This window comes from Nomascus leucogenys, chromosome 24, assembly GCF_006542625.1.
Source record: "Nomascus leucogenys isolate Asia chromosome 24, Asia_NLE_v1, whole genome shotgun sequence".
Taxonomy (NCBI): domain Eukaryota; kingdom Metazoa; phylum Chordata; class Mammalia; order Primates; family Hylobatidae; genus Nomascus; species Nomascus leucogenys.
In genome coordinates, this window is record NC_044404.1 from 13,605,915 (window position 1) to 13,629,291 (window position 23,377).

The 23,377-nt window shown below is 47.9% G+C and overlaps 2 protein-coding genes and 1 non-coding gene across 4 annotated transcripts; 1 reads left to right on the plus strand and 2 right to left on the minus strand.

Annotated features, from left to right (window-relative positions):
• Positions 1 to 3,386: 3,386 nt before the first annotated feature.
• LOC115833080 lies at positions 3,387 to 3,493 on the minus strand. The gene has a single exon (XR_004028531.1). It is a non-coding gene; the product is annotated as a U6 spliceosomal RNA (small nuclear RNA).
• Positions 3,494 to 5,300: 1,807 nt separating this feature from the next.
• On the minus strand, positions 5,301 to 9,460 carry PRAMEF8 (PRAME family member 8). Of its 2 annotated transcripts, XM_004092193.3 has the most exons (4): positions 9,426 to 9,460; positions 8,079 to 8,390; positions 7,120 to 7,695; positions 5,301 to 6,203 (listed from the first exon to the last, which is right to left on the minus strand). In XM_004092193.3, the coding sequence occupies exons 2-4, from the start codon at positions 8,363 to 8,365 to the stop codon at positions 5,642 to 5,644; spliced, it is 1,425 nt and encodes a 474-aa protein (XP_004092241.2). In that variant the 5' UTR covers positions 8,366 to 8,390; positions 9,426 to 9,460; the 3' UTR covers positions 5,301 to 5,641. The 2 variants fall into 2 exon arrangements, with proteins under 2 accessions (XP_004092241.2, XP_012353825.2); XM_012498371.2 differs by lacking the exon at positions 9,426 to 9,460 and having other exon boundaries at positions 8,079 to 8,426.
• An 8,267-nt stretch (positions 9,461 to 17,727) lies between these two features.
• Positions 17,728 to 23,094, plus strand: LOC100603241 (PRAME family member 33). Its single transcript, XM_030805402.1, has 4 exons — positions 17,728 to 17,782; positions 20,109 to 20,419; positions 20,817 to 21,395; positions 22,516 to 23,094. Exons 2-4 carry the CDS (start codon positions 20,133 to 20,135, stop codon positions 23,072 to 23,074), a joined length of 1,425 nt encoding a protein of 474 aa, XP_030661262.1. The 5' UTR covers positions 17,728 to 17,782; positions 20,109 to 20,132; the 3' UTR covers positions 23,075 to 23,094.
• The last annotated feature ends 283 nt before the right edge of the window (positions 23,095 to 23,377 follow it).

Genomic DNA, 23,377 nt, shown 5'->3' on the forward strand with positions numbered 1-23,377 from the left:
GATTCAGACTGCTCCCCACTTCTAGTCCCTTTACCTTCCACTGGGAAAAAGCAGGTTTCTGTTCCCACAGTGGACCCTGTACGGTGAGCAGTCCTTCCTCTGAGGATCTGGACAATGGCCAAAGCCTCCCTGAGCTTCCTCACCAGCACCATCAGAAGACTCTGGGCCACCCTGAGTCAGGCTGGAAAACAAGCCGCTTCATTTTATTTATTTATTTATCTATTTATTTATCTATTTATTTATGTATTTTGAGACTGAGTTTTGATCTTGGTTCCCCGATGCAGTGCAGTGGTGTGATCTCAGCTCACCACAACCTCCGTCTCCTGCGTTCAAGCGATTCTCCTGCTTCAGCCTCCCGAGTAGCTGGGATTACAGGCGTGCACCACCATGCCCAGGTAATTTTGTGTTTTTAGTAGAGATGGTGTTTCTCCATGTTGGTCAGGCTGGTCTCCAACTCCTGATCTCAAGTGATCTGCCCGCCTCAGCCTCCCAAAGGGCCGGGATTACAGGTGTGAACCACTGCGCTCGGCCTCGAGCCACTTTTCATAGAGTTAAATAAACCTCCTCTGAGGGGACTTTGTGATTTGTAGGAGGTGACTCCCCAGGCCCTTTAGATAGGAATTGGGGACCTTCATGCCCCAACTTCACCTTTGGATGTAGAGAACCTAATTATAATGCATTTAAATGTAAAGCCTCAACCACCAGGTGAAGCTGGGATGTATGTGACATGTATATTTGCTGACCATACATGCATGCATCCCCCACCCTGTGAATTTTCATAGCTGCTCCAATAACCTGCTGAATATGCACACTTGGCTGCCAACAGCTTCAGCGTAGATTCCTGGTCACCTTCCCTCCCTCCAAGCGCTTGCCTCAGGTCCTGCCTGGAGGCCCATTTCCCAGCGAGCAGGTTGGAAACCTTTAGAAGAAATTACGCTCCCTTTTTCTAAATCTGTAGACCCCACGATTTTTAGTGGACGTCACTGGTGTTAGAAGTGGGATTAAAGGGGACCTCTGATCTCTTCCTGATGCCTCCGGAACCAATGCATCCTGCACTGGCAAGAGCCCCGTGAGCTCTTCTCGGTGGCACCATGGGAAGGCCTCAGGTAAGTCTTCCTGAATTCAGATGTCCAGCTCTTAGGTGGAATATCTCAGAGACTTTAATTCTTCCCAGCTGGTTCTCTCCAAACAGTCTCTGGAGGGGACCTTCTCCATCAGTTCCAGGTTTTGGGACCTACGGTGCCTTCCCTTCCCAGTTCCCTCTCAGTCCCTGTCCTGGCTCCCTAATTGGGATCTTGGAGGGAATCTCTTTGTTGGTCCTGGGTTTGAGGAGACTCTTCCAGTTCCCTCCATCTGGACTCGATAGAAGATTCCTCTGAGGACCGCTGCCTAGCAGGGAGACATTCAGATCAGACTCCATGGGTCCATCAGGTTTGGTGAAGATGCTCGCCCTCTAGTGGTGCTTACAGGTACGCCTGTGGTAGGTAAGTGCAGTTATGAGGGACCTCAGTTCCAAGGGGACAGACTCAGGCCAGTGGCCATCAGGAACCCTGGTGACTCCTTGTTTAAAGACTGTGTCCTGTATTACATGAGGGGAAATCTGTAAAAAACAGATGAAGCTCATCCATGTGATGACGGCACTGCCGTGACACACAGGTAGTGACCATGGCATCAGGAGGGTGACTTCATCCATATTCAACGTGTTTGTATTATTGGTGGCAGCTCATGTCGACTGCCCGACATTTGCATTGTAGTGGCTATAAAGTGATTTCTAAGCACTATGTGATCAATAAGCATTTACAGCCACCTGCCAGGCTCCGTGCTCTGCTGTGGGACCACAGGGTGACAGAGACACAGTCCCTACCCTTGAAGAAACAATCTCTGTCTACCACATGAGATTGTCAAGGAAAATAATCATTATCAGACACAACCTAGGCACGTGGTCCAGCAGCCACGCTCCTTGGCATTTACCCAAATGAGAAAACCTAAAACCTGGATGTTTTTAACCAAGACATTCGCAATAGACAAAACTTAATAGGGACCAACATGTTCTTCAGCAGATAAATGGATGTGTTTACTGTAGCGCATCCTGACAGTGTAAATTATTAAGTCCTAAAAGACATAAAAAAGCTTAAATGCACATAACCAAGTGAAGGAAGCCAACATGAAAAGGCCACATGACATTCTGGAAAAGGCAAATCTATGGACACAGTAAAAAGCCCAGGGGTTGCCAGGAGTCGGGGTACCTTGGGAAGGATAGAAAGAGAACAGATGATTTTTTAGGGCACTGAAGCTACTCTGCATGATGCTATAAGAGTGAATACATGTCACCATCAACTCATGAGAGCTCATAGAATACACAGCACCAACTGTGAACCTTTAATGTTAATTATGAACTTTGGGTGATAAGGATGGTTCATGTGGTTCATACATTGGAGCAAATGGACCCCGCTGGGGCAGGATGTTGATCCTTCAGGAGTCCACGCTAGTGTGGGGTCATGAAGTATGTGGGAATGATCTACTTTCTGCTCAACTTCACTGCAACCTTATAACTGCTCTGAGAAAATAAATCATGTATCCCTAAAAATATTGCACTTCCTGCCAGCTCCAAAATTCTATAAATTTAAATACTTTTAAAAGAGAGCATTTCTTATTCATTGATCTTCAAAATCAGTTTTGAAGGTGTCATTTTATTTGAGACTCAAAACCACATTAAGCATTTTTTAAATATACTTTAAGTTCTGGGATACATGTACGGAACATGCAGGTTTGTTACATAGGGATGCATATGCCATGGTGGTTTGCTGCACCTATCAAACCGTCATCTACACTAGGTATTTATCCTAATGCTATCCCTCCCCAACACCCCCACACCCGGACAGGCCCCGGTGTATGATATTCCCATCCCTGTGTCCATGTGTTCTCACTGTTCAACTCCCATTTATGACTGAAAACATGTGGTGTTTGGTTTTCTGTTCCTGTGTTAGTTTGCTGAGAATGATGATTTCCAGCTTCATCCATGTCCCTGAGAAGGACCTGAACTCATCGTTTTTTATGGCTGCATAGTATTGAATGATGAATATGTGCCATGTTTTCTTTATCTAGTCTATCACTGAAGAGCTTCTGGTTTGGTTCCAAGTCTTTGCTATTATGAACAGTGCCAAAATAAACATATGTGTGCATGCGTCTTTATAGTGGAATGATTTATAATCCTTTGAGTATATACCCAGTAATGGGATTGCTGGGTCAAATGATATTTCTAGTTCTAGATCCTTGAGGAATCGCCACACTGTCTTCCACAATGGTTGAACTAATTTACACTCCCACCAACAGTGTCAAAGCGTGCCTAATTTCTCCACATTCTCTCCAGCATCTGTTGTTTCCTGAAAAATATGGAACGTCTCACGAATTTGCATGTCATCCTTGCGCAGGGGCCCTGCTAATCTTCTCTGTATCATTCCAATTTTAGTATATGTGCTGCCCAGGCCAACACAAACATTTTCTTTTCTTTTTTTTTTTTTTTTTTTTGAGACAGAGTCTCACTCTGTTCTCGAGGCTGGGGTGCTGTGGCACGCTCTCAGCTCACTGCAAGCTCTGCATCCTGGGTTCACGCCATTCTCCTGCCGCAGCCTCCCGAGTAGCTGGGACTACAGATGCCCACCACCATGCCGGCTAGTTTATTGTATTTTTAGTAGAGATGGGGTTTCATCGAGTTAGCCAAAATGGTCTCTATCTCCTAACCTTGTGATCAGTCCACCTCGGCCTCCCAAAGTGCTGCGATTACAGGCGTGAGCCACTGCGTGAAGTTAAGCCACTGGCCTTTTAAAAAGGCCACAAACCTTTTTAAAATATTGCACTACATACTTTAAAATACTAAATTCCCATTATAAGTTAAAATTTCAATATACATATATTCAATATATATAAAATGTGTTATATATAAATCACAATTATTTATTCTCTATAAACATTTACATAACAGCAGATTTTTGGAGATACCACTCAATATCATCCTGTTTGCATCAATAAATTACATCAGATCGTCTGACCAACCAGCAGAGGGCACATGAGTCTCATGGGTTGGAAATTTTTATCTCATGATCACTAGAGATGAACTCAGTCCTGCCCTGCCCACCCCACCCTCTGCTGGCTGCTGAGGCTCTGCTGTTTGGGGGAATCACAATTAAGTGGTGGTGGTGTGTAGAAGTTGAGCCCCGTTGCCTGCCCTGGGTTCCTCCTGCCTCCCTGTTGTCAGGAATAGAAGGTGAGATTGAAGGGTGAAGAATGCTGGGACTTCTATTAGGAAGGAAACAAAAAGAACAAGACGCAGGTATTGAGCTCTTACTGTATGCCAGGCCCCATTCCAGGTCCTAGCCATGCACCATCTCACTGGGTCCTACAACGGTCTCATAGGGTGGTGGCATCATCATCTTCATTTTACAGAGAAAATGAGCCTCTTGGCTGTTTCGTGCCCAAAAACACCAGCCCCTGAGTCCTCAGCGGGGTTCTGCACTTAGGTGCCCTTTTTGGAGGGTCCCTCAGCACAGGTGTGATCATTAACTACCCACAGGCAGTTGATCGTTATCCACTGTCTGAGGATGTGTGATTCCTACCACAGTGCACCAGTCTTCCTTGACAGGGAGAAAAAGGAGGAGTTAAGCAAAGGTCTGTCATTGATGTTATAGGTATTATATGCCTACATAATGCAAGCATTTTGCTAAAAGGGAATTTGGATGTCTTTATTGGCCACAACTACTTTAATTCAGCAAAGGCTGCTACCCACCATGAGGACAGGCATGGGTTGGTGATGCCATGAGGCTCCTGCTCATACAGTGTGGAGCTCCCCTTCCAGGGCAGGGGCCACGCCTTGGGCTGTGAAGTCGTTTCTCAGCACATGTAATGGTCAGGAACTGAGGGATGTGAATGCAGCCATTGAGAGTGAACAGGGTCTCTGCATCGTGGCAGAATGAGGGCACCTGAAGGGGCTTAACTTCAGTGGCTGATACTCACTTTCCACTTAGAATGCTCCAGGCCCTGTGTGTGTCTCTCGTGTGTATTAACCCACTAAACAGGCACAGAGAATAGCAGGAAGGTAACAGATGCCCAGAGAGAAGTAAAGAAAAGGAGGGAATTGATCCAAATGATCAAATTTCATTTTGATGGCTTGATTTCTGTGAGCTGAACCTCATCAGTCACAGACAAATCAGTGTGTTATTTCCTCTATCAGTAACTGGACTTTTTTAGGTTTAAATTGTTTAATTGTTAAGCCACATTAAGCAATTATGGAGGACACCAGAAAGTTTCCACTCCGTTTCCTTTATTTGTGACCGTTCCAGTTCCATTACAACCCTCTGTGCGGGGGTAACCCTCTCATGTGTCTCTCCTACCTGATTCTCACTCAAGCAATTCAGATTCCCATTTCTGGTTCTCTGGGACACAGGTCTCTAAAGAGCCCATCCACTCCAAGTCAACTTTTCCCCAAGTCCTGCCCCTCCTGCATCCCCGTTCCTTTCCCGTTCACACTGAACAGGCATCTGAAATGATGGGTCTGTGCTCCCTTTAATATGCACTCATGGCCTATGATTCGGTTCCCAAATGACCAGAAGAAAGCTTGAAATATATCCACCCTGATGGCATGCATTCAACAGAGGCAGTGACTGGGCTCCACATCATAGGAGGCCCTGATGCCACAGCGAGGGCAGGGGACGGTGCTGAACACAATGATCTTGGGCTGCCTTAAGTCCCTCAGTGTCTTCATCAGCTCAGCCCCAAGTTGAGCAAATCTGCCCCAGCAGAGAGCACCCTGGGCGTCATAACTCTCCAGAGGGGCAGGATACAGCTCTAGGCTTAGCTTGCTCAGCCCGACGGTGTGGCGCAGCAGGTTCTCCAGGGCGGCCATGGAGATGAGGTTCCCACAGAAGCTGAAGGTGCTGAGCTGGGAGCAGCAGCTCAGGGCAGGCAGGATGGCGCCGAGTTGGGAATCCACGATCCCACAGTCCTCTAAGTCCAGGGTCTGCAGCGTGGCCTCAACTTGCTCCAGCAGAACTGCGAGGGGCTCAGGGCTGAAATGGGTCAGTGTGATGCCCCTCAGGTCCAGCTCTTTTAGCTGACGGATGCTCGGACACCAAGAGAGATGCTTCAAGTCTGACTCTGACAGCAGGCAGTCGGTCATTACGACCATCTCCAAGGGGGCCTGGAGACACCTGGGAGAGAACAAAAAGGAGTTAGAGGAGAGTGGTGGGGAAGACCTCAAGGTGAGAGATGACACTGTTCACAATCCAAGGCTGCTCTGTTCATCCGAGGATAGTCAGCACCTGGGGTGTGGGAATGGAGACTCTGCTCCTTCAGTGCAGTCCCAATCGAGGCTCAGTCCTTCACCATCACCGAGGTGACGGGATCAAGTCCATGAACTTTAAGCCTCCCTTTCCTCATGTGTCAGGTAGGAAACCACATCTCTGGGCCACAGGAGCCCAGTGGAGACACAGGCATAAATGACAAACCCAGGCAGGATCCTGCAACATCAGCTGGGGTGGCCAGGCTACAGGGAACCCTGACATGCCTGTATCAACAACAAACCTCTTTCACTTTCACCATTCTTCACTCCTGCTCCCTCACCCTCTATTCTATCATCATGTATTTCCCATAAATTAATTACCTGACCTGGAGCTCAAAACAGGGAGCTGGCAGGGAGACACAGGATTTTGCCTGTTCACTAGGCAGGTGAGGATAGACCTTATATTTTAAAATATAGGAGTGTGATGGGCATTCTCTTCTTTAGTGCCCTCTTTGCCTCCCTGTTCCCCATCATCTTAACTTAGACACACATCCTCGGGAGGAATTCACAAATGCACTCTCACTAGATCTAAACCCTGCAGTAGCTTCCTAGCTTGGCACCTTCTTTATAGCATCTAGCCCAGGAGATCCCTCTGACTTTATTGGGATGGTTGTGTGATACCCATATCAGGACAGAGCCACTAACAGGACAATGTGTGGACATTCTAGTGTCCCTTCACTGTTACCTCCTCACAGGCTGGCTCACAGTGCATACCCACTGGTGTTTACTGTAACAAAGAAAGGCTCTGCTGTGGTCTGAAGAGAAAGCTCCCCATCCTTCCTCACCTGAGCAGCTGGTCCAGGTGGCCTTCGAGGAAAGAGACAGAGTGCATAGACAGATTCTGGAAATAGTCCAGCTTGAGGAACTGAGAGGTGAATCGGGCAATGAACTGCCCCTTGTTTTCTGGGGTAATGCAAGCAGATGCACGGATGTTGAAGAGAACAAGTTTGCGGAGATTCCTCATCTGGCCCAGGTAAGGGGCAAACTTCACAAGAATGGACAGCTCCCAGGGGCAGCACACTTCCACCTCCTGGATACAGTCTAGCTCCACCATGTTCAGGACCTCTATGATCCTGTGGATGGGCATTCCAAAAACCTGCAGCTCCTTGCAACACACATGCAGTAAGCCTTTTCTCTGCTTGCCCCACTCTAAGAGGTGAGTGAGGCATTCATCCAGTGTCCTGTTCTTGAGGCAAAGGTCTACGAACACCATCAAGGGCTGCTGCCCGCCTGTCCCTGGACAGCTCTCTGCTGTGTGCTTCTGACTCAGAGCCTCCGGGAAGGATGCAGTGGCTCCAGACAATATGCTGCAGAAGTTCTCATCCACATTCCTCAAGTCCAGCACTTGAAGTTTTGACCACCTGTGGGTAAAGGAGAAGAGAGGCTCCAAAGTAAGGCAAGGACCTGAGCTTTTATTTACATCCCAGACATCAGCTGTTCCCCTCCCTGCCACTTTTCCCTCTCTAATTTTGTCCAACCCCTTTTCCCCCTGGATTTTGCCTCATCCTCATTGCCTGTAGCTTTCAGTGCCACTAGAGGAGAAGTTCCTGTTTCCTCAGTGGACCCTGCATGGTGAGCAGTCCTTTCCCAGAGGAGCTGGGCAATGGCCAAGGCCCCTCTGAGCTTCCTCACTGGCACCATCAGAAGCCTCTGGGCCTCCACTGTGCCCCTCCCCCTCCTGAAACAGCCTGTTCTTACCCTGGACAACAGGGCCCTCCCCGCCTGACCACCTGGGTCACCTCACCTGGGGCGAACCCCCTGGGCCAGCAGCACATCAACTCCCTCCAGCACAGCTTTTAAGGTCTCCAGATGAGGCGACTTCATCAGGGACCCGAGAGGGAGGCGGGTGAAAGGCCAGGCCTGCACCATCATTTTCAGGGTTTCACAGCATCTCCTGCTGAAGGCCTCCACGAACAGTGTGGGGAAGAGCTCCCTGGGCAGCCTCTCCATGGCAGAGATGGCCAAGGCCTGGTCCCTCAGCAGGCTCTGCCTTGCCAGCTCCAGGAGTCTGGGTGGGGCGCTGATGCTCATCTTGATGAATCTGCAAGGGAAAACCCTAGAGGACAAATCCATAGAAAAGGCATCACTCTCAGCCAAATACGATCACCTCGTCTCCTCCTGTTGCCAATCTCATTGCTCTGGTGGAGGTGGAAAAGCCCTCCATTCCCCCCGATTCCATTCTCCACTTGGTGGCCACAAATCTGTATGTGTGCCCCTGCGACTGCCAGAAAGAATGTCTTCCAAACACCGAGGAGGGGAAAAGGTGACCAGTGGCCCATTAATTTCTACGCATTGCTCCACTGAATCTCAGGATTACCGCTATCTGTCATTCAGGATCCTGAAAGCTAAGCTCCACCTTTTTGAGGGACATTTTTTTGTTACTTACCACCCTAAAACAATGAGAATCAGAGTGTCCTGTGGCCCCACACAGCCTGCATTCTCAGTTTACACAATTAGCATGCTTGGGGAAGAATAAAGTGACCCCCTAAAATCAATGTCATTTGTTTTTATTTTGAAAAATTATAAGAGAAATTATAAAAGCATTGTGGCAGTATTCTAGAGCACTTGGTAGGTAGGGACGGAAACACTAAGTCTCAGGTGAAGGATCCAATACACATCCCTTCCACATACTCACAATCACCCACTTAGGGACAGAGTCTAAGGGAAGAGATAAATCCCATGTTCAGAACAAGACTACTGAGAATGGTGTACGGGAGATCTAAGGTTTCTGTAAAAATGGAAGCCTGACTAATAAAATCACACCACCACCAAGTGTGTGAACTATGGCTGAAGGGCACAGAAACTAATAATTTCACATGTCAAGACATAAAAATCCATCCAATCATAAATTTTTAATATCTTTTTAAAAAAAACTGCTTCAATAAGAGTTGTGAAATGAGAAAAATGAAGCACAAATCAAAATTTGAGGGATGAAGTCAAAAGTATATTCAGAGGAAAAATCAAAACCTACATCTGTTTAATTGAAAAAACAGACAAGAAATTGTCTGTGCCACTTTGGGCTGCGCGTCACCATCCCTGACTGGCTGGCTGCAGATCAGACGGGCATGTTCCTAAGAAGGTGGTGACTTACCAGATCTGGACTCCGTTTGCAGGATGCTGGGACGTCTCAGAGAACCAAGCAGTAGCTCCAGGCACCAAGGCTTTGGGTCTCCCCTTGGCAAACTCAGGAGCTTTTATTGATGTTTCTAACCACACCCTCCCCTTCTCAATCACCAGCTTCCAATCAGAAAGTGATACCTGATTAGATTCCGAAGTTCCTCCTAGTTAATCCTGATTGAGTTTCCCGCTTTCTTCTGATTCACTGATTAAATTAGATGTGCATTTATGAAAGTGAAAGAATAAATGATAGGGTGAAAGTCCAAAACTCATTAATTCATTTATTCCCCAAACACTGATGAAGTTTGACTAATATGTGACCTTCACAGTGACATGGAAGGTTTAATCTGTTCCTGGCATTAGAAAGAAAAAACAAAACCTAATGATATCTTTATGGGAGAATATTTGGCCACATTGAAATTATCAAAACGTTTCAGAGCTAAGACAGCTTTAAAAAGACGGTGATGTCAACCCTAAGAAAACGGATTAAAAAGCTCCTTTATCCAACAGTCACCTGGGTTTTATGTTTTATAACATGGCAGGTCATATGTGGGTTCAGGTTGAAGAGGGGAACCACTGAGGGTGTGATTGATCACAAGACTACGGTCAAGGCTTCACTGAGGGAAATCAGGACAGAATGACAAAGTGAGGTGGAGGCTGGGCAGGATGGGACTGGGTATTCTAGTAGAACCCTGGAAAGGAACCAAGACCGCAGAAAACCTGGTGGGTATTTTGTGGGAGTCTAGACAGAAGGATTGAAAGACTGTCTAGATTGAGTTTAAAAATTAAAAGGATAATAATTACAAAAGAGACAGTGCAGACTCTTCAAACACAACATTGTCTTTGAGGGCAGAGGAGACAGATACAGTCGCGGCCCCTACTAGAAGGGAAAGCGTGTTTACTCACAAAAATGATGGGCTTGTCTCAGAAAATCAGCCTGGGAAGATGGAATCTGAGAATCTGAGCTGGAGCAGAGGCCAGACAGAGGCAGTGTGGTCAGACCTGGAAAGGGAGACTTTCCCAAGCTGGAAGCCTTGGACAGTGGAAGCTGTGGGCTCTGCAGGATGTGGGAGAAAAGTGAACAAGGGTCCATGTCTCCCTGTCATGGCGCTATGGTCTGGAAACCTTTCCTTTAGATTCAGGGATCTTCCCACAGTGGGACATTTCCAGCAATCCTCAGCCCCAGGCATTTCCCAGGGCCCTTCATCCTCATCAATCCCATCAGCCCCTTCCCCAGTGTATTTTGATACTTAATGTTCTGTTATCCTTAAAGTCCTCTCTTGTCCCTAATATTTAACAGAGAGATTCTGATAAAAGTGACACCATTAGGCATACAAAGAAAACTCAGGCCATGTGTAGTGGCTCATATCTGTAATTTCAGCACTTTGAGACGCCAAGGCAGAACAGATTACTAGAGAGCAGGAGATTGAGATATACCTGGGCAACGTAGAAAAATCTGTCTCAAAAAATATATATACAAAAAATTAGCCAGGCACGGTGGTGTGCACCTGTAGTCTCAGCTACCCAAGATGTGTAAGTGGGAGGATCACCTGAGCCCAGGAGGCTGACGCTCCAGTGAGCTGTCATCATGTCACTGCACTCAAGCCTGGGCAGCAGAGTGAAACCTTGTCTCAAAAATAAGGAAGGAAGGAAGGAAGAAAGTAAGGAAAGAAAGAGGGAAGGAAGGAAGGAGAGAGAGACAGAAGGAAACGAAAGAAAGAAAGAAAGAAAGAAAGAAAGAAAGAAAGAAAGAAAGAAAGAAAGAAAGAAAGAAAGAGAGAAAGAAGAAAGAAAGAAAGAAAGAAGAAAGAAAGAAAGAAAGAAAAAGAAAGAAAGAAAGAAAGAAAGAAAGAAAGAAAGAAAGAAAGAGAAACTCAGCCTTCCTGTCTTTAAGAATGGTGCACACATATGGTTGTATTGCGTGCAAACATACAATACATTTCCCCCCCCCAAAAGCTGGAAGCTCTATTTCATGTTAAAAGATCTGCTAAGTTCAGGGATGGCTCCCATCCTAAGCAGGATCACACAGTGATTCTTCTGATATTTTAGGGCACAAAGTAGCAAGAACATCCCCCGCCTCCAGAAAGTCCTCCAGGCCTTTCTCTCTCGTTCCATATGAAACTCAAACAGCTCGGAGATGCCACTGGCTTCCAAAACTGGAGTACTTTGAAGGATGTTCTCTATCGTGGAATATTTCTGTAAATGTTCTTTCTCCACATTTCCGACCTCACTATCAATGCCCTGCTATGTGTGCAGTCGAGTTAAACTGAAACGTGCTCAGTGCAACTTCTACTTCACCTGCCCTCACTTTGTGAGCCTGAGGCTGAGGTTGAGCTCAGCATCAAAGGTGATCGTGAGTGTCTCTGTTGATTGAGCAACCACAAGGCACAGTAGGGACTGGTACCATTCATCCAAGATCTCAGCTCTCCCTCACGAAGAATCTAAGGCATGTTGCTATAGTCCTCATTTTGAACGTGGTGACCCTGAGACTTGGCTGGGGAGAGGAACCTGCCCATGTTCAGGAAGCAAAGGATTGGCAGCCCCCTCAGGTGAGGGCTCAGAGGATCCCCTAAGGGGTTCAATAATCTAAATGTTGAAAATAACTGATTGACAGACGTTCCCTTCCTGCCCAATTCAGAAGGTCCAGCGCCACCCCCAGGACCCCAGCGAGAATCCCGCACTTGGGGGCATTTCTACCACATCCTGTCACCTGTTCTTCTCAAGGCACTCATCTGCTGTTAAACTCAGAGCAGCCTTCAGAGCCCCTCTGAGAAGATGACCTGACCCCTTCTCCACTCACAGACTCTCCACCGGAATACCAAAGCTCCCCCAGGCCCTTGCTCAGGGTCTCTAGAATATTTCTGAGCTTCTGTTTCCCTCCTCCAGCCTGAGCTGTCAAGGCAGGCGTCTCTTTATGCATCCTGGATACATCAGCCCAAATCTCCTGAACAACAGAACATGGCCACAGTGCTGGGACACCCTCACCCCAGAGCAGTCATTAAGGAATTCTCCCAAAATTCTCCTGAGCTATTTTGGTGAACATGAGAAGCCATAAAGCAGGGAGTTCCTCAGCTGCTGCTCTGGCCCTAAAGAGGCCCCTGGGACTGCTGGAGGGTGACCCTGTCTGGCATGCAGAAGGAGACCTGACTCCTCTGGTCTTCCTACAGGTGCCAGGCTGAGAAGGGGTCCTGGGAAAGGTCCCGGTGCAGGGGCCATCCCTTCCCAGGCTCCCCTGGCTCAGCCTTAGAGCTGACAAGGTTGCACCTGGAATGCAGTAAGTCTGTTTCTGTATGAGTCAGGTCTCTTCTTAGCCTGAGCTGTTCGCCCTCTGTGCATTTCTAACAGCCAAAATCTCTGTTCTGGCCCTGTTGCCCTTCTCTAGTCCTCAACAGGGTCTGATTCCAGATCAGATCCATGAACATCGTGCACTAAACCAGGGGCTTCCTCTCTTGCTTCCTCCAACCAAGTCCGAGGACAAGGTCACCCTAAAAGCAGACACTTGATGCTGAGGGAGGTGCCCAGAGCCTAGGGTGGGAGGCGATGTTCACCCTCACTCCAGGCTGGACAGAGCCAGAGGGACTAAAAGTAGGAGTGGGGCCAAGAAGGGGAGTGACCCGGAGGAGATGATGGGGCTGAAATAAAGGGGAAGGAGGGAGGTGGCAGCAGGGCAGGCAGCCAGGTTCTCTGGCTCTCATAGAGCTGTGTCTCTGAAAGGCAGGGACTTGTGTGTGAGACCATGGGGGCACTGGGGCTTGGACTTGGGACTGTGAGTTCCCAAGACCCTTTATGTGCCCTGGTCTGCATGAGGTTTTAGTGGCTGCCCCATCCTGCCCCAGGGGCACAGAGTCAGGAGAGTGGGGAGTCCCAGGAGAGGAAGAGCGGGTGGCGAGTGTCCATCCTGGATCCAAAGACAAGCGGCAGGTCAGAGGGAAGCAGCTGTGGCATAAGCCCAAGGAAAGGATTCTCTTTGGAAATTGTGCCGCTCCGTCTTTCCACTGGTCAGAGCCTTATGGGACTGGGAGGACTGGGCTTTTCAGGAGGGAATGAAAGAGAGTGGGGTCTGGCTCAGAGTCCCTGTCACCCAAGTTATTCCAAACCTCCTCCGACAAGCAAAGGGAAAATCATGGAGGATGGAAGTCAAACCAAGGCTCATCTGGCTGCCCAGAGCTTTCCAGTGGATCCAGAAGGGACACAATGATCCTCAGTCAGAAAAATCCTCCGATGTCCAGCACTGAGACCCAACAAGAGTGCCTGGAGGGGACTCTCTGCGACACGCCTGAAGAGAAGAATCTGGCACATGTGGCTCCTCCCACACCCTGTGCCTCCCCCTGCCTCTTCTCCCCTTGATTCATTCAAAAACATTTACTGAGTACCTGGGATTGCTTCCTGCAACTCCGGGTGCTACCAGGGAAGACAAATCAAATGCAAGGAAGCTGGAAAATGAACTCAGCAGAGGACACCAGGCTCAGCACTGCCGTCCCGGTCAGAAAAATGACTGTGCAGGCTGCACGGTGCAGAGCAATCATAATACTCCATGGGGATAATCACAGATGTCCCAATTAGATTCCTTTAATCACTTTTTGTTGGAATATGAAGAGGTCTCTCACCGCTGAATGTAAATATACAGGTAAGTGAAAAACAGTAAAACGAACATTTGCTAAGTGCAATGTGACTCAAAACACTGCGAATCCAAGGGCTTTATTTCTTTGAAACAACTTGCCAAGGCTGTTTGAACCGTGATCGTCTTCCTCCCGGGCACAGCACCGCAGGGGCAGCCGGCGTCTTCTCCCCCTTGGACAGTGGTCCTGCCTTTTTTTTAAGTTGGGATGGGCCAGTGAGTCGGGGAGTTTGTTCATCTTGGGCTTGGGGTACATGAGGAGTTGGTGGGGTGCCTGTGGCCACTCCACTGCCCTCTGGGATTAGGAGACAGTGGGGTCAGGACTCACCCCCTGGCCTGTGCTTCAGGTGATCCCTCTCCGTCCTGTGGATGTGGGGCTGGGAGCAGGTTTGGGGTCCTTGCCCATCCCCATTGGCTCTTCTTGGGAAGATGAATTTATGGGGCACCTGCAGGTGGCCACGTGTGGGAAGGAATCTCAGAACTTACATGGATCCATGCAAATGAGGCTTCCTTCAGGCAGACACAGGAACTCTGAGCCTCCCTGATGCTGCAGGAGCCTGGGTTTGGGGACCCTCATGGAGACAAATGCATGGAGCGTCCCAGCAAGTTTCCCTGTCTCCCAGCTCCTCCCTGGGCTTCTGCATCTGGGAGTCAGGGCCAGATCAAGAGAAGCCCTGTGGGGAGTGGGAAGGACATCGGATTCTCAGGGTCTCAAGTTCAGCTTTTAACATTATCCTCAAAGGTGGGGTTTTTCCCAGAGGCCTCCTATCCACAGATCCCATGCCTTCTTGCTGGACCCACGGGAAAGCTGCCCTGCTAGAGACATGGGATATTTTACTTTTCTCTGCCATGGAGCCATGCTGGGGAGCTGTGACTTCCTAGCTGACCACACACACATAAACACGTAAACACCATGAGGTCATTGTAGGGATGCCCACTGGGCCTGCGCTTCTCCCATAGCCCCCAGTTCATAAAAGCCTCCCTTCCACTCACCTGGGGCCTGGAGTCATTGGCCTCCTCCTGTCTCATTGATCCAGCATTTGGCCTTGACTGGCCAGTGACTCAGACCCCAGTTCTGAGTCATGTGCTTTAGGGGAAACACAGAGAATGAGAAGACCAGTGTCTGAAGTGGCAGGTTGTGAATTGGCTCAGGGAGATGAGACTGGAGAGGTGCAGCCAGGGGCAAAGGTGGCTCAGGGGTCATTGGCAGTTTGGGATTAGGGTTGTGAGGCCACTTGAAGCCTATTTTCCACATCCCCGTGGTGGCTGAGGGGACTGTGTTCCCTGGGGGAGGTAACCAGAGGGCAGGGACACGCATTGGAAGATTCTTGCACTGTCCGGACAGGAGGTCCTGGTGTCCACTTGAGTGGCCATGGACAGCATGGGGATGTCCTGGAGGCAGAGTCAGCAGGACTTGCTCTTACTTCTTCCTGGGGTGGATGTGAAGCTTGTGTCCTGGCAGAGGGAGTGGCTGGCACAGGAGAGGACTCTGCCTTAGGGCTGAGTTATCCCCTGTGGCCTCAACTGTTTTCCTGATTATGCCTGTTGCCTTTGAATGTCAACAAAAGTAGCCAACATTTATGGAGGGTTTATTATGCCCCATGTTTTGGGCTCAGCATTTTTACCTGACAATTGAGATTATCCTTCTACACATTTGATGGAGAAAGAGACAGATTCAAAGAGAGAGGGAGAATTTTTCAAGGCCACACAGCCTGTAAGTGGTGGGACTGGAATGATGGATGGCTACTCATCTTGTGTGACAATAAAATATATGGTCTATTTCACAGGAAAGAGATTCTTTAAAAAAAATGATTTTTATTATGAAATGAGCAAAGCAATGGGAATAGATGTGAGATTATTCAGGGAGGTAAAGGAAGACAAAGGTTTTGAAAGGAAAAATCAGGAGAATTACATACATTGTTTTGGAAGACTCATTCTTGGTCACAAGTATCAAAACCAAGGGGGCCTCAGTGCAGTGTTGGAAAGATTCCGCCTCCACGCCCTCACTAACCCCCAACATGTTTACCAAGTCTTGGTTCACTCCCAGGATCCCATTAAAACACACAGCTCAACCCTGACTAGCCTCCACCTTCACTTCCCTTTGTAATTTTGACACGACTTTTTTACAGGACCATCAGGTTCCTATGCCTGCAGCACAGTAGCATACCAATATTCTGAGACAGCAGGGTTTGCAGCAGAGAGTTTAATGATCACAACGTGGCAAAATGAAAAGCTGGGAGGAGTCGCTCAAATTCATCTCCCCAAGAAGTACTGAGAGTTTTCAGAGGATCGTGGATAGCAAGGGGCTGGAAAGTTGGTGCAGTTTGGTGGCAGTAAGAGGGATGAAGTCATCAGGATGTCGAAACTGCATTCCTTGGTGAGTTGGTGCCTTGCAGGGCCCTTCACATCAGCTGGCATCAGTAGTTTCACTGACATGCAGAACCTGAAAGAATATGTCCAATGAAAAAGTTAATGTTTCACAAGGCTTAAATCGTTGTCTGCAGGGGAGTTAAGGGGAACTGTAATCTAAGGTCCACATGATTTGGGGACAGTTGGCTGCCAGCAGCCATGAGGAAGCAGGTCAGAGAGCAAGCTGACCCCATGATGAATGCTGAATGCGCTGCAAGCTTGGTTTATTTTTGTTTCTCCCCCTCCCTTCTTCACTGATTAAATTTATAAAGTTTATAAGTATGGTTGCAATTTCTTCCAGAGTAGCCTTAACCTAAGCCCTGAGACCACTCAAGCCCTCAGTGGCACCTCTCTTCCACCAGCAGGAGTGAAAAAACTGCTACCTTAGGTGATATAAAACCCACAAGACCATTCAATACGTGGAGATTTTTATTCTGATTTTGTAGAGACGACTCCTCTGTTTCTATAAAGCTATTTTAACTATAAAACATTTTTGGAATTTTGATGTGGCCAAAGATCTCCCAACAATACTACTTTCAGATTTTATTTTTCTGTCTAATGTCTGCGAAAGATTAGACCCTTCCCTGCCTCAAACTCAGGACTATGCAGGTCACATATTAGTAAAATTCCATCAATGTTTGTGAAGTTCATGAATGAATGAATTTTTCTTTTCGACAAAGTCTCCCTCTGTCACCCAGACTGGAGTGCAATGGTGCAATCTTGGCTCACTGCAACCATTGCCTCTTGGGTTCAAGCGATTCTCCCACCTCAGCCTCCTGAGTAGCTGGATTACAGGCACACGCCATCATCCCTGGCTAATTTTTGTATTTTTGTAGAGACGGGGTTTCACCTTGTTGGCCTGGCTTGTCTTGAATGCCTGAACTCAGGTGATCCACCCAACTTGTCCTCCCAAAGTGCTGGGATTACAGGAGTGAGCCACCTCGCCTGGCCTCGAATGAATGAATTCTTGATTTCCACTCTATCCCTAACACTGTCAATTTCTTGATTCATGAACTTAATATGGATATCTGAGATGAATGTATATCAGATTCAATCCATTAATCTGGGGAGAGCCAAAAATCCAATCAGGATTAACTGGGTGGAGCTTCAGAAATGCAATCAGATATCACTTTTTGATTGGAAGCTAGCAGTGGATACGTGGAGGGGTGTGGGTGGGAGTTGTGATTAGAAAGGTCAATAAAAGCTTCTAAAGACCCACAGAAGAGACCCAAAGTCTTCAAGCCTGGAGTTCCTTCTTGGTTCTTCCTGAGGTCTGAGCACCCTGCAAACTGAGTCCAGATCTGGTAAGTCACTAATCTCTGTAAGGACACTCCCATCTGACCTACAGTCAGCTAGTCTGGGATGGTGACAGTGCAGCCTAAGATGGCATAGAGTTATATCTTGTTTGGTTTTGTTTTTTCTCTCATATGAACAATTTGAAGCTTTGAATTGTTTCCTCTAAATGCAGTTTTGTCTTTATTTCAAAAAATTGGATCGTGCTTTGGTTTATGTCACTTCAAAATTCTTGAAGGGAGCAGTGACTCATGCCTTTAACCCCAACACTTTGGGAGACCAAGGCGGCAGCATCATTTCAGCCCAGGGATTTGAGACCAACCTGGACAACATGGCAAAAACCCATCTCTATAAAATATTCTTTATTGAAGGGGGGATGGAGTCTCGCTCTGTTGCCAAGGCTGGAGTGCAGTGGCACGATCTCAAATCACTGCAACATCTGCCTCCCAGGCTTAAGCAATTCTCATGCCTCAGCCTCCTGAGTATCTGATATTACATCCAACTGCCATCTTGCCTGGCTAATTTTTGTATTTTTAGTAGAGGTGGGGTTTCACCATGCTGGCCAGATTGGTCTCAAAGTCCTGACCTCAAGTGATCCACCTGCCTTGGCCTCCCAAAGTGCTGGTATTATATCCATGAGCCACTGGTGCTCGGCCTCTACAAAATATACATGTTTTTTAATTAGCTGGGCATGGTGGCATGCATCCATATTCCTAGCTGTATGGGTTACTGACCTGGGAGAAACAACTGAACCCGGAAGATTGAGGCTGCAGTGAGCCATGCTCACACCACTGCTGTACTCCAGCCTGGGCAACATTGTGAGACTCTATTAAAGAAAAAAAATCTTAACCAAAGAGGATCTTTGACCTTAATTTTAAACCAATCACATCCTCATTGTAACTCTTCCACCCAAATGGAGACACGGGTGTGGAGGTGCATGCCTGTAATCCCAGCTACATGGAAGGCTGAAGCATAAGAATCACTTGAACCTGGGAGGCAGAGGTTACAGTGAGCCGAGATGGCACCACTGGGCGACGAAGTAAGACTCAACTCCCCCAACACAAAAAAAAATTAAATTATACCACCCACGTGATTGTTGGATAGATGAAGATTTCTACTGTGTTTTCTTAGGGACTGTCATGTCTGTCTTTGTAAAACTGTTTTAACTCTGAAATATTTTGATAAATTTGATGTGGCCAAGGATCTCTCAACAAGGATACTTTCAAGTTTTTTTCTTTCTGTCTATTGTCAGGAAGAGATTCAACCCTTCCCCATCTCACACTCACGACTATGAAGGACACATATTAGTCAAACTCCATGTTTATGGAGTGAATCAGTGAATGAGTCCTGGACTTTCACCCTATCCCTAAATCTTTCACTTTCATGGATGAATATCTAATTTGATAGTTAATCTGGAAGAAAGACAAAAATCCAATCATGATTAACTGGGTGGAGCTTAAGAAGTCTAATCCAATGTAGTTCTCTCTCTCTCTTTTTTGAATCTAGCCAATTTCCCAGGCTGGATTGTAGTGGTATAATCTCAGCTAACTGCAACCTGTGCCTCCTGGGTTCAAGTGATCCTCCTGCCTCAGCCTCCCTCGTAGCTTGGACTATAGGTGCAGACCACTGCACCTGGCTAATTTTTGTAATTTTAGTAGAGGTAGTGTTTCACCGTGTTGGCCAGGATGGTCTCAAACTCCTGAACTCAGATGATCCAATGCCTCTGCCTCCCAAAGTGCTGGGATTACAGGTGTGAGTCACTGCACCCAGCCAAAGCAGTTCATTTTTAATATGTGTAAGAGGTGTGTATTGGAAACATCTGTGTCTTGCGAATGATGCATAACACTATCACATAGCTTTCAAAGCTTCTTACTGAAATTTTCAATGAGGCTGGGAAGAGGATTGCACCTGTAATCCCAGCACTTTGGGATGCCAAGGCGGGTGGAATGTTTGAGTCTAGGAGTTCAAGACCAGCCTTGACAACATAGTGAAACCCACTGTCTTTACAAAAAGTCAAAAAATAAAAGATTAGCTGGGCATGAGATGTGAGCTTCAGAGATCCTCGGTAACATTTGCCAGTGCTATGAGTTTATTGCAGCAGTGGCTAATAATTCATGGAGTAGGAGTGATCTTGCCTGCTCTTTAGAAGTCGGGACACACTCTTCTTGGTACCACAAGGGTAGAACTAGGTTTCTGTGGCCACTTATTGCAGAAAGGAATTGGAGTAAACTGAGGGCTCTTTCACACATGCTAGAGAAATGACTTTGGCCCTGGGAGAAGTGGGGGTTGCTGAGGAATGGCCCGAGAAACTTGCCTTTTCGCTTGATTGTCCTCTAGAGTTTTCCTTGCAGATTTGTCAGAATGAGCCTCCAGTCCCCATCCAGACTCCTGCAGCTGGCAGGGCAGAGCCTGCTGAGGAACCAGCTCTTGACCATCTTCACCCTGGACCAGCTGCCCAGGGAGGTCTTCCCTCTGATGTTCATGGAGGCCTTCAGGATGAGACGTTTTGAGGCCCTGAAGCTGATGGTGCAGGCCTGGCCCTTCATCTGCCTCCCTCTGGGATCCCTGATGAAGACACCTCATCTGGAGACCTTGCAAGCTGTCCTGAGGGGACTTGATACACTGGTGGCCCAGAAGGTTCGCCCCAGGTGAGGTGACTCAGGTGGCCTGGGGGGAAGGGTCCAGGCCTCCAGGGAAGGGACAGCTGGCTCAGGAGGAGCGGTGGGGTTTGTGGAGTTAGGGTGGCTCAGAGGCTTCTGATGGTGCCCATGAGAGGCCCTAGGCATTGCCCAGCTCTTCTGGGAAAGGACTGCTCACCATACAGGGTCCACCGAGGAAACAGGAGCCTGCTTCCTCTCACTGGATGGTAAAGGTACTAGAAGTGGGTACCAGGCAGAATCCAAGGGGGAACGGGATGGAGAAGAGACAGAAGGAGGAGCACTGAGGACAGGAGCAGCTGACTGATGTCCTGGATGTGGAGTGAAAGCTCAGGTCAGGGGTGGGTCCTTGCCTTCATTCTGAGCTTTTCCCCTATGTTACTCACAGGAGGTGGAAACTTCAAGTGCTGGATTTGCGGGATGTTGATGAGAGTTTCTGGGCCATATGGTCTGGAGTCAAGGTCCTCTCCTGCTCCCCAGAGGCCATGAGTAAGAGGCAGACAGTGGAGGACTGTCCAAGGATGGGAGAGCACCAGCCCTTGAAGGTGTTCATAGACCTGTGCCTAAAGGAAATTACGCTGGATGAATGCCTGAGCTACCTCTATGGGTGGATCCACTACAGAAGAGGTCTAGTGCACCTGTGTTGTAGTAAGGTGCAGAATTACTCGATGCCCACTTCAAGTTTCAGAAATTTATTGGAAAGGATATACCCAGACAGTATCCAGGAGTTGGAAGTCTGGAAAAAGTTCTCTCTGAATAAAACAGGAAAGTTTGCCCCTTACCTGAGCCAGATGAGCAATCTTCGCAAACTCTTTTTAGCCTTCGGTTATGGATGTGAGATATACATGAGCAGCCAACAGCAGTTCATTCCTGACTTGGATTTTCCATTCCTCTGCCTGTACTACCCCCAGATGCTTTATATAAGAAAGATCAGTAACATCAAAGAGCACCTGGAGCACCTGCTCAGGTAAGAAATGATGGTGAGCTTTCTCTGCAGACCATATCACAGACTTTTGTTCTTTTTCACAGTAAACGCTAGTGGGCATCTACTGTGTGCCAGCCACTGGTGATGTCACAGGGAATGGGATGCTAGAATGTCAACTCATTATGCTGTTCAGTGCTCTATATCCTGAAGTGGGTATCACAAGACCACTCAAATAAGGGCAGAGGGATGGCCTGGGGTAGATGCTACAGAGAGAGATGTGTAGGGAGCCAGTTAGTTGGGGGTTCAGATCTAGTGAGGGTGCATTTGTGAATTCCTTGTGAGGAAGAGTGTATAAAGTTAGTATGATGAAAACATATTCTTCATCCAGAGGAGGGTATGAAAGAAGGGAAAGTGGCCAGGCGCAGTGTCTCATGCCTGTAATCCCAGCACTTCAGGAGGCCGAGGCAGGCAGATCACGAGGTCAGGAGTTCGAGACCAGCCTGGCCAACACAGTGAATCCCCGTCTCTACTAAAAATACAAAAAAAATGTCACCGGGCATGGTGACAGGCACCTGTAATACCAGCTGCTTGGGAGGCTGAGGCAAGGAAAGTGGAGGTTGCAGTGAGCTGAGTTTGTGCCACTACACTCCAGCCCAGGTTACAATGTGAGACTGTCTCAAAAAAAAAAAAAAAGAAAGTGCATGAAACCTGTGCATTTCACAGCAGCAGCTCTGTCTTCAGCAGCTTAGTAAACACCAATGACCCTGTCTCTAATTCCCTGTCTGTAAAACGTTGCTTTGAACTCTAGGAAAGGTAATTGATATGAGAAGTGCATGCTTCTGGGATGGAGGGTGAGGAGTAGGCGTGAGAGTGGTACCTATCACACAGGCAAGGGTGAAAGGACTGAGCCTAAAATGGAGCTGCCCCTGAATGATCTGAGTCTTCATCAGGCAGCACCTTGCATGCGGACCATCATCTGATGATGGGAACAAACTTGTGTTTGGGTGAAACAGGCTTCCCCATTGCAGGTTCCTATAACACCTGTGTTGTAGTAAGGTGCAGAATTACTCAATGCCCACTTCAAGTTTACCATTGAGATTATTTCCCACCCCCCTCCTCTAACTGGCACCATTGCCCATAACTAACTTCTTGCTCTCCGCAGGTACCTTAAGAACCCCTTATGGGCCTTTACATTCTGTAATGCTTACCTAGCTGATGAGGACATGGAGTGTCTGTCTCAGTACCCAAGCCTCAGTCAGCTAAAGGAGCTGCGTCTGACTTATATCCTAATGTGGACCACCAATCTTGAGCCCCTTGGAGTTCTGCTGGAGAAAGTTGCTGCTACTCTCAAGACCCTCGTCTTAGAGGACTGTCGGATCCAGGACCCCCAACTCAGGGTCCTCCTGCCTGCCCTGAGCCGCTGCTCCCAGCTCACCACCTTCTACTTTCGTGGAAATGAGACCTCCACGAATGCTCTGAAAGACCTGCTGCGTCACACAGGCAGGCTGAGCAAGTTAGGCCTGGAGTTGTATCCTGCCCCTCTGGAGAGTCTTGACAACAGGGGTCGTGTCAATTGGGAGATCCTCGCCCCAATTCGGGCTGAGCTGATGCGTACACTCAGGGAAGTCAGGCAGCCCAAGAGGATCTTCTTTGGTCCCACCCCTTGCCCTTCCTGTGGCTCAGGGCCATCTGAGAATGTGGACTTCCATCTTTGCTCTTAGGGAAGGCCTGGTTAGTGGGATGGATAAACTTTCTTCTGGACACGTGGGAACTAAAATATTGTACGTGGGTGCATTTTTTAAATTTTTATTTTATTTTTTATATTTTTCATTTTATTTTATTTTATTTTATTTTTTGAGACAGAGTCTTCCGGCGCCCGTCCGGGAAGTGAGGAGCGCCTGCCGGCCGTCCGGGAAGAGTGAGGGCCTCTGCCGGCGCCCGTCTGGGAAGTGAGGGCCCTCTGCCGGCACCATTGTCTGGGAGTGAGGGGCGCTCTGCCCGGCCCTATCGTCTGGGAGAAGTGA

Excerpts from the sequence above, each read along its gene's own strand:
- LOC100603241 (XM_030805402.1), top strand. The coding sequence starts at position 20,133 with ATGAGCCTCCAGTCCCCATCCAGACTCCTGCAGCTGGCAGGGCAGAGC. Across the intron at positions 20,420-20,816 it reads GCCCAGAAGGTTCGCCCCAG|GAGGTGGAAACTTCAAGTGC; the intron begins GTGAGGTGACTC and ends TGTTACTCACAG. Across the intron at positions 21,396-22,515 it reads CACCTGGAGCACCTGCTCAG|GTACCTTAAGAACCCCTTAT; the intron begins GTAAGAAATGAT and ends TGCTCTCCGCAG.
- PRAMEF8 (XM_012498371.2), bottom strand. The coding sequence starts at position 8,407 with ATGGATTTGTCCTCTAGGGTTTTCCCTTGCAGATTCATCAAGATGAGC. Across the intron at positions 7,696-8,078 it reads GCCCAGGGGGTTCGCCCCAG|GTGGTCAAAACTTCAAGTGC; the intron begins GTGAGGTGACCC and ends CTTTACCCACAG. Across the intron at positions 6,204-7,119 it reads CACCTGGACCAGCTGCTCAG|GTGTCTCCAGGCCCCCTTGG; the intron begins GTGAGGAAGGAT and ends GTTCTCTCCCAG.